General features: G+C 40.6%; 1 protein-coding gene across 1 annotated transcript; it reads right to left on the bottom strand.

Moving 5' to 3' along the window:
• Positions 1-365: 365 nt before the first annotated feature.
• LOC6557987 (cytosol aminopeptidase) lies at positions 366-2,369 on the bottom strand. Its single transcript, XM_001984546.3, has one exon. It carries the CDS (start codon positions 2,097-2,099, stop codon positions 531-533), a length of 1,569 nt encoding a protein of 522 aa, XP_001984582.1. The 5' UTR covers positions 2,100-2,369; the 3' UTR covers positions 366-530.
• Between the last annotated feature and the right edge of the window lie 11,043 nt (positions 2,370-13,412).

Raw genomic sequence — 13,412 nt, 5'->3', positions numbered from 1 at the left:
TCCTTTAGCAGTGCCAAGGACACGCCTCGGGTTTGGGCACACTGGTATATTGCCTAAACGTGTCAAACGTGCAAATGCCTGTGTGAAAATTGCAAATTTGTTTGTATAATTGGTTGTAGCAGGTACATAAAAGTCTCCAATGAAGTGCTCCATAAAATATACAAACACCCACAAATGCGTCCAAGTAATTGGCTTGCATATTTTGCTCATACATCGTCGTGTGGCATCTCAATTGGTTTAAGTACATTTCAAAGATCCAATGAAATGAAAACCACAGGACAATCTTAACTTTCAGCTGAAAGCAAGGCATACATAAATAGAAAGCACCATTTCTCAACCAGATAATCCAATTAAAAACACTTCAATTTCACAGAGATATTTATAAGAGTTGTTCACATTATTATTGTTATTCATATGATTATTGTTTTCCTTTGTGTCGGCTCTTTCAAGTCCATAAAACCACATCAATTTGAAGTCCCATAACTAAAAAATGGCTCACAGCCAAGAGTTGCTGTACAACTGCATGTAGGTTATTTTGGCTCTGGACATGCCAACTGGTAGAGGAACTGAACCAGTGTGCGGGTTGGTCGACCTGTCATCCGGAACTTGGTGAGATAGGGTATGAGGCCAAACTGAGAGATCAAGCCGGTGCCGCGAGTATCGAGATGCGCCCAGTCCGCGCAGTGAACTAACTCATGGAGGACGGCAGCTGCCAGGCAAGAGCTGGCCAAGCCACGTCCATCGTTGCTCAGATCGTAGCCGGTTTCGTCGGTCACCTGCTTCTTATAGTATTGCCACAGTGGCAGACGCCATACCCGATCACCAGTAAGGGATCCGGCGCGCTGGAACTGCTTCCAGATATAGTGAGAATTGGAAAAGATGGCAGTGGCACCGCCACCAAAGGCTTTCTTTGTGCCCATGCCAAGCGTTGCCACATCGACGACCAGTCGCGGCTTGTATGTTGTCTGCCCATAGATCATTGGATCGGCCATAACAACAACGCCCGCCTTGTCCAGATCACGTATGGCCATCGATCTTGCGTTGAGCAGAGTGCAAACATCGCCGGGCTTTGTAGCCATGCCCGACGGCAAATTCTCGCACAATGGTATAATGGCGACCACATTGATGGGCAGCGATAGTGCGGCAACGCAACGCATCATTGCCACACAGGCTGCAGCTCCGGACATGCTACCCCGGTACTCATCCATACCGTCGCATTTACGCAGATTGATGCCGCCCGAATTGAATGTGATGCCCTTGCCAAGGAACATGACGGGTTTGTCCTCGGGTGCGGTGCCGCAATAGCTGATCTCCATCAGCACTGGCGGCTCACACGAACCCTTCGCAATCATCAGGAACGAGTTCATGCGCTGCTGCTCAATCCAGTCCATGGTGCGTATCTCCACGGTGATGCCGCACGGACACAGTGCATCCACGGTGGCCTGGGCGAACAAGGTGGGTGTCATACAGTTGGCGGGTGCATCACTCAATCGCCTCGCCAGATTCTGTGATTCGGCCTTGCACATGCCACGCATCCAGCCATCCATATCGGCCGAGTCATACATGTCCAGCTTGGGCATAACTGGACGATATTTAACGCTCAGCTTTTCGGTATATTGCCAGATGGCAAGGGCAGCACCCTCGGCAGCCTGCTCGGCATAATCCATGCTATCCACGGATATCTCAGAGCAGTTGACGGTCTGCAGCGCTTGAGCACCAATGCCAGCGGCAATACGCACATTCTCCATGCCCTCGTCCAGCATCTCCAGCTCATTGAAGCCAATGCCCTCCAGGCCGACGCCGACGACAGCAACACTCCGATAATCGATATCGATATTGTTGAACACCTTGCCACGTCCCAATCGCCCATCGATCTTTGTCTCGCATATCAGTTCCATCAGTTTGCCGCCAACACGATCGTTGAACTTCTCAGCGCTGGTCGTCAGCTTGAGTTCCTTGTTGCCCTCTCTTTGGTAAACGCCAAGTACAAGACCCCTTCCACGTTGTACCTCCTTGCCGCACGAGTAGCACATTTTGGTTATCACCTGCAAACTGCGATTGGTCCTGCCCTTCAACAGGATTCGGCGGAGATTCTGCATTATGGATATGGATACGTAAATTTAAGAAAACACACAATTTTTCAGAATAGACTAGCGATGCCACAAGCAAATATGTCGGCGCACCAACAGTTCAGACAAACTCAAAAAAAAAAAAAAATCACACACACACAAAAAAAAATAATATTTATAATGAACGGACGGGACAAAAACGTTACACAAAAATTTAGACACAAAAAAATATTTTTTCAAAATCGTCACTAGAAAAAACACAACACGAAACGAGAACTGTTCACCATCGACTAAAGAACAACGTTCAAAATTTAGCTGCGGCAATTCAGTTCAGTTCAGCTCTCTGACAGCAATATCCAAGTCTGCTAATATTTAAACAAAATATTGAACTTCAACTCAACAGCCCTTCAATATGAAAAGCTTGAGTGCATTAATTGTATTATTTGCTATTCATTTCAATAATTCAGTTGGCTGGTGTTGGTTACACCAATTGACTCTGATTTAATTCATGCTGCTGGTGCAAATGCAAATTAATGTGGCCATAATATGCATATTGATTAAGTGGACCGCATTGAAATTGATGCTGATTGGCATGTCCATAATTACCGACACAAGTGAATTAATCGAAAACCAACTAACGAACCAATGCAAGTAGAAAATGCACTCTGCTTTTTAATTACTCAAAAACCAAACTGATTCAAAGGAAACGAGTCTATTGAATTCTAGAGATAGTTTGTACACACTCAAAAAGTAGTCAGATATATGCTATAGCCTTTTGACTACTATTGCAAACTTGCTGAAATGGTAGCTGGCAATTGAATAAGCAGTTATGAAAGCAGCTAAATGTACATGAAACGTGGTTCAGCTCAGCAACGATTAGACTTTACACACGGAAAATATGATAGAAACTACTAAAACTATGTTAAAATCTTAATTGAATTATAGTCAATGCCATGGAAAATGGAAAACTGTTAAAGCCACAAAAGTTTGCTTAAGCCAGTTGAATTTGCTTCACAGTTATATGCACTCAACCCATGAAAATGGGATTTAAACAACACAAATATTTAGAGAACTTGGGTAAACTGGAGCTATTAAATTGCAGGCCATTGTTGCCGATAAGGCAACACTGCAGCAACCATTCGATTGCCTTTGCAAATATCTCATATCTTATGGCTGCTATCTTGGCGTTTCGACTGCAAACGCTTAGCCATTCATATGATTATTGCGAAACAAGTTGCTGACTCGCAATGTCTGCCCCTGTTAATGTATTAGGTGGCCAACCACTCTCCAATCCTCTCTCTCTGTGGCAAGTTAACACTGTTTCGCTTGTTGGTTGGGGGCGTAACACTTGAGTTGAAGAAGTTTTTGGCTTTGCGAAACTCTTGAAAATCTGCAGGATGCCTGCTGAATTCTCCACAACATTTACCGGAATCCTGCCATAAAATGGCGGCAGCTATTTCTGATGCCTGCTCATGTGTGTGTGTGTGTGTGTGTGTGCGTGTGTGTGTGCGTGAGTGTTGACAACATTTGTTGCCAACAATTTCATTACCGCGCATTTAAAGTTGTGCCAGCACACATACAGACACAAAGAGAGACACACATAACAAATGAGACAGCAGGATACACCCATTCTTAGTATATGCTTGGCAAGGACCCACATGCAGCGCCCCCCCTTTGCCCGCATCGTAAAACGACCCCTCCCCCTGTCTATGCACAGGGCTCTGAGCTCGTTATAAATGGAAAACTTTTGCTACTTGCTCAAGTGGTTTTCAGCTTTTCTATTTGCTTACTACTATTTCTTTTTCTATGCATTCCCTTCTAGTTCCTTTTTTTTTATGTATTTCGTTTGTTCTGCTGCTGGTTTTTACTCGCATCTGATTTCGAAACTTTTGCTTGTTTATCTTAGTTTCTAATGAGAGCAGACATTGAGAGGGCTTGTCCCTGGACAGCGGACACCTGGACAGTTGTAAATGCATATACTTGACGATTAGCCATGTGAAATGGAACGTCAAGTTGGTCAAAAACTTTACCAACGTGTGTGTTGGCCCTTCTGCCCCTTTAATCCGCCCTTTGGCGAGTTGCGAAACAAAGTTTCAAGTTAGAATTTGTCAAGCAGCATTTTAAAGTGCGTGCAACAGTTGAAATAGTTACCAGTTGGCTCCTAAATCTGGCCAACTTTGTCTGCTCAACTCTATGGAATTGATGCCATTGCACAATATTGATTTGTGTAACTTTTCTTCTTTATTTTTTTGCCTTCGTTTTAGACATTCGCAATCTCTTTTCAAGTGGCTGGATAACACACAGTCGAGAGTTTTTAATTTGAACATTTTTTTTTTTGTTTTGGGTGCATTCGCATATCAATGACTGGACGAGGCATTGAAGCGTAAGTGGCAAAAGGCGCTGCCACATTCCAGCAGTGCTACAGCCACAAATAAAGAATCGCATACATTTCTAGGTGATTCTGTTGGCAGCCAAACGACTTCTATTGAAAACTTGGCACACAATTTACCACTCTGCCATTTTCCTGCATTGCAGTGATTTATAAATTTATATTAAATTCTTGGCGACCAGTTAGCCAACATACATGAACTCCTTCATCATTGTTCAACTGGCACATTTTTGTGGGGTCTTTCAATATTTACAGCCATTTAATTGGTCGACATTTTGCAATTGATATTCATATGCAAATTTATCTCTCATGAATGATAGATAGCATATTTCTATACCCCGTACTTAATAAGGGTTCGGACAAAACACAATACTACTAATACACAATTTTAGTGTAAACTGCAAATTTGATAAATATTTAGTTGATTATCATATTTAATATGAGTACATCAGTTGAGTTACACGGTATCTTTTAGCGGATCATTTTAGAGTGTGTCCATGTTTTTTAACATTATTAAAATTCTCTCAATTGCGAGCGAAAATTATGATTAATTAATTATTGACAAATTGCATTTTATGAGTACTTATCAATATTTATTATATTTAATTTACTCAATTAAAGCACATTTGAGTTATGTGAAGCAGAAATGAATGTATTTTATGCACACCACTGCAATTATAATTTTTGTATATGTATTTTTTTGGCATTGTCAGTTTTATTTGATGCATAAATTTGATGGTTGGGACTATATATTTTTTGCGCTCAATTTACATTTTTGGACCATATATTATACAATCTGCTTATTAAGTAAAGACATAAATAATTGTATTGCTGCCGAAGCCAAATAACTGATTATATTTGTATAATTTTTACAAGAAAGTATCTTCTCTAGACTGCCAAGATGTGGCTGTGTATTGACTGCAAAAAAGCATTCGGGCACTTCCCATTTGGCTTTTGTTTGTCTTTTTGTGCTACAAATTGAAATGTTAAACTCTCAAGCAAATTTGCACAGGCAACACACAGGCAACACAGGCAGACTCCAACAAGACACATACACAAAATACAGTAAACAAGTGTGTGCATTTCTGGATGTGTTGCCAATATAAGCGATGGCTTAGCTGCTGTGAATGGTAGTCTTTTTCTTTTTATTCCAGCATTGAACACTTTTATTGGCACATTTGTAACATTTACCAAAGCAGAAAAGAAGATGGCAACCCAGTAGCGATGGCAATCGAAAAGTGATATCGTATTCGAATTCGTAGGCATCATTAGGCTAATTGAGACACGGTGGTGCCAACAATTAGTAAGCAATGCTTAGCGTGTCTGCAACATTTATCAATTTGCGCAACGCCATAAGCCGTATCTAAGCCGATTATCGCAACAGAAACAGACACAACCCGTGGCACGCACTTAAACTTGCCACCGAATATTCATTTGCCGCTTCAATCCACCATTTTTCTTTCGACGAAAAATTGCCATTGTCGAGCAAGCTGCTTGTCGGCAACTTATCAGAGCTTCGCTGGGATAAGGAAGTGAAGTGGATAAAAAGGAACAAGTCTAATTAATTTAGAGCGATGTCGCAATCAGCTTTGTCATGCCAGTGTCAGTCTGTTGTTCTGTCCCTCTGACAGTCTGTCAGTCTGTCAGTTTGTCAGTTTGGCATTAAGCAGCCCAGACACTCTCTGAAAAGTATGCAATATGTTCGAAGATGTCTTTTTTCCTGCTCACACATTGCTTTCATCAGCTGCAGCTGAATTGTGACATTTATTAATGTGAGCGCATCAGCAAAACAGCAACAACAAGAACAATTCTCGGCATTATGGGCAAAATGGGCGTGGCATTGGCAGCCCAAGTGGAATTAAATACGCATTTGCGCTGTCAGTCTCAGTCAGTGTTCAGCACAGGAGCGAAGTCAAAGCGCTACAAAGAGATTTAACGTGGAAACCCCCCGCCCCCCCACCAATCCACCGTCTAAAGCTCGGCATTAAATGTGCCATAAAACTTGGCCAGGAGAATTACTAAGTCAGTGATGCACCCGAAGTGCCGAAGGGATAATAAAAATACTAAGGTGCTCGAGGCATATTATGAAAATGACATTAAAGTGACGACAGCAGCGACGCGACTTCAGTCAGTTATTAAAGCTTATGCCTGCAGTTTACGGTATTGCCATGCGGCATGTGGCATGTGGCAGGGTTAAATCTGGATTTACTTGCCTCCAAAGTATGCCCGTTGGCCATAAGCATTAAGCACCTCGAGACATTAACCAATCCAGCTCCTGAGTGGATCAAAATGCAGTTAAAACTCAGCAAAACTCACTTTAAAATTTAATTTCAAGTGAAATATATATTTTTTCATTTATTTCAGCATGCGTTTAGCACTAATACTCAAATGCAGAAGCAGAGATAGCTCTGAGCATCATCCACATTTCATCCGCTCCAAATAAACTAACGAGAATTGTTGTCAATGCAAGCAATAAAATTTAATTAAGCTCTTTTCACGTGATGCTGTCTGGCACTACTTGAAGCTACAAGATTGCATTAAATTTATCATTCGAAGTGTGTGTGTGTGTGTGAATGTGTGTGTGTGTGAGTGTGTGTGTGTGCTTGTGTAGTCGTGTGTGGAAGACATACGAGCACATATTACTCATGTATATAGCATAATTTTTGGTTGGTTGGAGCAGCAATTGCTCGCTCAAATAGCTAAATCAAAAGACAGTCAAAAAAATATATATAAAAAGAATTATTTTTATTGCATTGTGGTTGCCACACAAAAGTTACACAAAGAACACGCACACTGACAATGCCGAAATATTCATGGCAGCAGCGGCAGCATCAGCAGCCACAGCAGCAGCGCCCAAAAGTCTGCAATTGTTAAACTGTTATACAGCGAGCATATTAGCCCCAGCCACACAGAGCGCATGACCAAAGAGCGAAACTGTGCTAATATGCCGGATGCAGGGGCAACCAATGTGTGCGAAATGAGAAAAATACACGCTTTAAACAACAAGAATAACGCCAGCAACAGCCCAGCACGTAAGGCCAAAAACGTAACAAGCAACCAGCCTGACCTTCACCATTAGCGCAATTTTTTATCTGGCATTTTGCGAACAACAACAAACAAGCATCGAGCACGTAGTAAAAAAAAACAAGAGGAAGAAAAAACTAAGGGAATTGGAGTACGAGTGGTTTTGTGGGCGTGGTGCCGTTCACTTTGTGTGTGTGTGTGTGTGCTGGGGAGGCATCTTACTTGCCTGGCTTTACTCGGGCTTAAATGCTTTTGCCTAATGGAGCGGCCACAGCAGCGCCGGCAGCAGCAACAGCAATAGCAACAGCAACAGCAACAGCAGCAGCAGTAGCAGCAACGGCAGCCACAGTAGCAGCCACAGCATCAGGCATGTTGCTGACGCCATTGGGCGGCGGAAGTGCGCCTATACAGCAAGTATACGCCATGTGTGTGTGTGTATTTGTGCGTAACGCTGGCGGTGGCAAATACTTAATGAGTTTGTTAACCCAATCCCAATATCCAAGCGGCTATATTTAGCCCAACAGAAATATTAAATATTTAACGTTTGAAATCGATTTCGCCTAGGTAAAAGTTTCACAAGAAATTGCGACTTATTTTCAACATATATTTGTACAACTATTTAATAATAATTCTATCGATTGCTGCATATATTAATATATATATATATTATTTCAGGCTGTTGCCCCATTTACATACGTGATGAGTATTTACAGTATATATTCGCTGTTTTTGGTTCGTTTTGGCATTGCTGAAATATGTTTGGCATGATTGATGATGCAAGTGATTGAAATGTGATAAATTGTTGTCTGCTGCGAAAGACAGCAGTCAGAAAAGCACAAAAAAAAAAATAAAAAAGGAGAAGAAAACTGAGACAGGAACTCTGGCCATACTTGGATAGGAATATATGGAAAATTCTTTGATGCTGTCGCAGAGGTTTTCTTGCTACGTGCTTGACGCAAGTGCCCCAAAAATAACGGTTTATTTTATTTTTTCTTCTCTTAAGAGGATTTTGCCAAGAGCAGCAGCGGCAGCGGCAAACGGCGCAGGAACTTGGTTTGTTTTTACATGTGGTCTTCAGCAGAAAGTTTGCCTCGTTGTGGCAAACTCGTAAGTTGAAGTATATTTGGCTCACTTTGGATTTTCTTTTGGCCAGTTTCCTTTGTATGGTAATGCACAAAGTGTGGAGCGAAGCATTTAATCAACTTTATGCTGAATAAATTGCATGCTTTTTACAACAAAACTGCCACGAAAATGGCTTTGAAAGCCCATTAGATATATTAAAATAAAAGACTCACAAAAACAGAAGAAGAAGAAGAAGCAAACGCCCCAAGGATTAGAACGAATGTGGCATGATAGCATTGAGGCAATAAGCACGGGTCAGCATAGAATAATAATATAAAAACTTAAATCGCCGTTTCACTCCCCATTAAAACTGCTACTTGTTGTGCTGAAAGTAAATGTAAATAAAAATTAATTGGATTGTATTCTAATCTGGATTGGACTTGGCTCATTCTGCTATGTACTTAAAAATCACTTCAATTTAGCTAATTTCGTTTTTTTCTTTGTTGAACCTCAACTCTAATCAGCAATGCAAAATTGTAAATATTTATTGAATGTGTGAAATTTGAAAACAGTACCAAAATGTTGCAGACAAATGGCAACTTGCCTGCTTAGCTTGAATTACACACACACACACACACACATACAAAAGTGTGTTGTGTGTGCGTCTGCAATATAAACAACTGTAAATGGAGCACCTAAAATCGAGTTGCCCATAAACTTTTGCACTGCCAAAGTACTCATGCTTCGAACTTTAAAGTAATTGCTCTTTAATGCCACAAAATATTGACAGTTATCTAGTTTTCAAATACATGGCAACTGTATGCTGTCGTGTGTGTGTGCGTGTGTGTATGTGTGTGTGTGTGTGTGTGTATGTGTGTGTGTGTGTGTGTGTGTTTATTTGTATAGTACGTAAACGCCCCGATGATTTATGGCGCACACTTTTTTAAAGCTTATCAAAACAAAAACTTTTGCAGCGTTGATCAATGAAAAATAAAAAAATATAGCAAAAAACTTGTATACACTTTTCAGCAAATTGTTTTTGTACTGCTCTTATTTGGTGATTTATTTATTTAGAATGTGTTACAAACTAAACGCAATGCTTTATCTGATGTGAAAGTTGTATTTGTGCCAAATAAGTTTGCACCTCTTAAAAATTGCTCTATCTGATTGTTGCTTTTGTGGAAAGCTCTCAGTTTTACGACTGAGAGAAAAACTAACTTAAAACATGAAGTTTTTGGAAAGCTCTTTTTGATATGCTTAACTTGTTGGCTTAACTAAAAACCATCAACTGGCACTTGAATAACTTGCAGACGGCATAAATAACAAAAGGATTTTTAAGCACAATCACACATGCAGAACAGGCGCGTAACACATACTGACACACACACACACACACACACACAGTTGAAGTGGCACAGCTTCAGTTTACCGTGTTGATGACGGAAGTCTCGCCGTGACTGACAATTTTTGTGTGTGTTAACAACAACAATTGTAGCTTTAGCTAGTTTTTTGTCCTGTTTTGTTTGGTTTTGTTTCGTTTTTTGCAGTAGTCATCGTCACATGTGCAGAAATGTTTAGCTGCTATGTGAGAATCATGTCTCAGCACTTTGTCTGCAGCATCTGCCTCACACTTTTGACAGCAGTGGCAGTATTAACAGTGGCTCCTATCTCCTAGCTGCCTGCTCCCGACAGTTAGTCAGCATAATGAATTACAACGGTATCCGCGTGCCAGGACGCAGCCTGACAATCCTTTTGCCTTCATCAAGCTGTAGTCGCCAGTCATCAGGCTACAACAATAACGAGAACAACGACAACAACAACAATCATCCCTTTGACTGTTGCCACACTTTGTTGGCTACCACAATTTTACAATTGACTGTTTCCCTATGCGAGGCGGTGTTTAGCGTTGCTGGACTAAAGGGGCGGGGCACGGTTGGTGGGAGGCGTGGGTAACCGTAAAACGCTCGACTTGTTTTACGCATTATTTACTTAGTTGGGATGCTGTTACGCATTACATGCCACAGTGTCTGCGGGTGTGTGGCAAGGGTGGGGCAAATGAACTAGCTTTACAGTAAGTTGCTGCAAGTAGCAAAACGTTGGTCGGCAATTAATTTGAAAGTCTTACCACGGCAAATGTGCTTCAGTTTATGTGTGTGTGTGTGTGTCGAGTTGGGTGTGCGATGTGTGTGGTTGCTTACTGCCAAATGAATTGGAGAATGTATGTAAATACTTATATATATATATGAGTTTATACAAATACACCTTCCACAACGTCCACACAAATAACCAGCATAAATATACACATTTTCTTCAAAGTAAACATTGCGCATTTAATGTTATTCGACGGCATTTAAATATATGTTTATAAATTACAAGATTCTTGGTGAATTTATTTGAATTGTTATATTGTCATGACGAACATTCAGAGAGATTTTAAAACCTATTTAATTTCAAGCAAATTCCAGAAATTCTATTCTCTGTGAAATAAACGTAAGCAATAAAATGTCAGAGATGTATTAAATTTGGACTGCTCCCTTTTTATGTACGCTCAAAACCATTAAAATGGCAACAGTCTTTAATTGTGCTACAAATTCTGGGTAATAATATGTTCTAAATTAAGACTTAATGCTTGACTAAGCTATTTGGTTTATTGTCATGGTTTCACTAATATCACTAGTACCTTCAACATTTTTGGTAATAATAATACACAGACACTAAAGCTGCTTACTCAAACCACATATTATTTGTAGACTGTTCCGATTTAGTATCAATAATTAAAGAAGAACGAAATAAAAGGACGCTACTTACTTGTACGATGTAGTTGGCAGATTTCGAAAGCTGCGACGGAAATTGGCTACCAATTTATGTGCTTGAGGTCAACAAATATTAAGAGCGGCTTACGAGAATTCTCTCTAATGCTAAATGGCACGCAGCTTATGCAACATTTATTTGATATTATATTAAATATTTAACACACAACACGATAAAACACTTTTTGGCTCATTAATCTCACATACACACACACGCACACACAAACACACACACAAACACACACCCGGACGCACACTCACAATAAGTAACGAAATGTGGGCGAAAAAGAGGCAGGGCTCGACCCGGCTGCTAATGAAGCCGAGAGAATCGTAAACGTTGTTCAGGCCTAAATATTTGTGTGTTTGATTAATGTGAATGCTGAGGTTTTCTGTGTATGTGTGTGCACAGTATTTTCTTACACACACTTTACGCGATTCTAGTGGCACACACAGAAACTCGCCGACACAATAATTTCTTGGTCTAAACGAGAGCGCTGGCAAAGGGAGACTGAGGCTAAAGTTTAAGCGCGCCTGTAAGTATGCAAGCCGCTCATATAACAGTATAACAGTGCTGCTGCTGCTTGTGGAGAGAGTGAGAGAGAGAGAGAGTGTGTGTGTGTGTTCTACGAGTGCTCTGCGGAGGCTGCGAACAAAATGAGCAGCCCTTGCCCTACACCTGACTGACTGACTGGCTGACTGACTGACTGACTGGCTGGCTGAAATGATGCTGAAAAAAGGAAATTACCATTTGGCCATAACACACACTTCTTCGACCTTAAAGTGAATTTTGTCTTGGGCAGCAACTACTTAACACTTTTTTGTCATATGAGTTGGCCAAGACCACAACCGAAATCACTTTCAGCATATTAGTTATCTAATGCGTTGCAAGATGTGCGAACAATTTGCTTTTTTTTGTGGCCTTAAATGGGACCAAAAGACGTATCTGTCTGGGCCAATGAGAATCTGGCCTTAAGTGCGTGCACAAATTATGATTATGATTATTTACTGTTTTGTGCGCGGGCATTGGGTTACATAAACATGACATTAAACTTAAGTGGCACAGTTCAGATTTCATTTTCATACTCCAGATAGCAGATAGCACAGATAGCACAGATAGCAGAGATAGCAGATAGCAGCGGATATCAGCACACGCTACTTGAAAGCACTTTTGTTTGTCGAATTCAATTGAAGCTGCTATTCAAATGTCAAACAAATTTCACAATGCCACTCAGCGCTCAACGAAAGTAGACAACAAAGTTAATGCTGGAAATCGTTGGGCGTCTACAGGGCCGATAGCCAATTTGAAATGGCCATAAGAATGGCATGCCAGACAAGTTTTGTACGAAACGTAATTGAATTTTTATTGACATTGCAGCTGAGTTGCGGCTGTTAGGCTCTTTTGGTGAGGACGAGGCGTTGCCAGAGGACGGAGTGGGTTGCTTTCGGCCTGGAGTAAATCATCAACTATTTTCTATTTCAAAATAGCAGAAGAAATAGCAGCAAAATGACGCACACGAGCACAAAACAAAACAGCATGAAAGTAAAAGGTAGAAATTGTAAATGGTAAATGGAAATTCTTGAAATTAATTTAAATTTTACGAATTATTTTATTGTAGCATTTTAAATGTTATTACGTGACCCAAGAGAAATACGAACCAAATGGGTTAACAACAATGTCAAACACAGCTGACAAGCCTTAATATACACTTTCTGCCATTTATTTATTTATATAACAGACAGTATTTTATCGATCCCTGATTTGAAGGCCCGATATACAAATTGGCTTCAGCATAAAGAATAAGAAATTACCTCAATTTATTTTGTGAAAGAAAACACAGAAGTTATTTCGAGAACAACTTTCTGCTGCAATGCAACGTTTGATAATATCAGAGAATTTCTCCTTTGCTAAGTTTTTTGCACGGTTCAACTATAATTTAGTGCCCCACTGGTCAGTTGCAAGTGTGCGTGCATGCCACAATTACCATTTACAGTTTTAATTATTATAAGCAAATGACTTCCCATGTGCCACAGCCTGCAGTTGGAGTCAGTTTATCTTGC

Source organism: Drosophila grimshawi, unplaced genomic scaffold, assembly GCF_018153295.1.
Source record: "Drosophila grimshawi isolate 15287-2541.00 unplaced genomic scaffold, ASM1815329v1 contig_44, whole genome shotgun sequence".
NCBI lineage: Eukaryota > Metazoa > Arthropoda > Insecta > Diptera > Drosophilidae > Drosophila > Drosophila grimshawi.
This window is presented reverse-complemented; position numbering and strand designations above follow the sequence as displayed.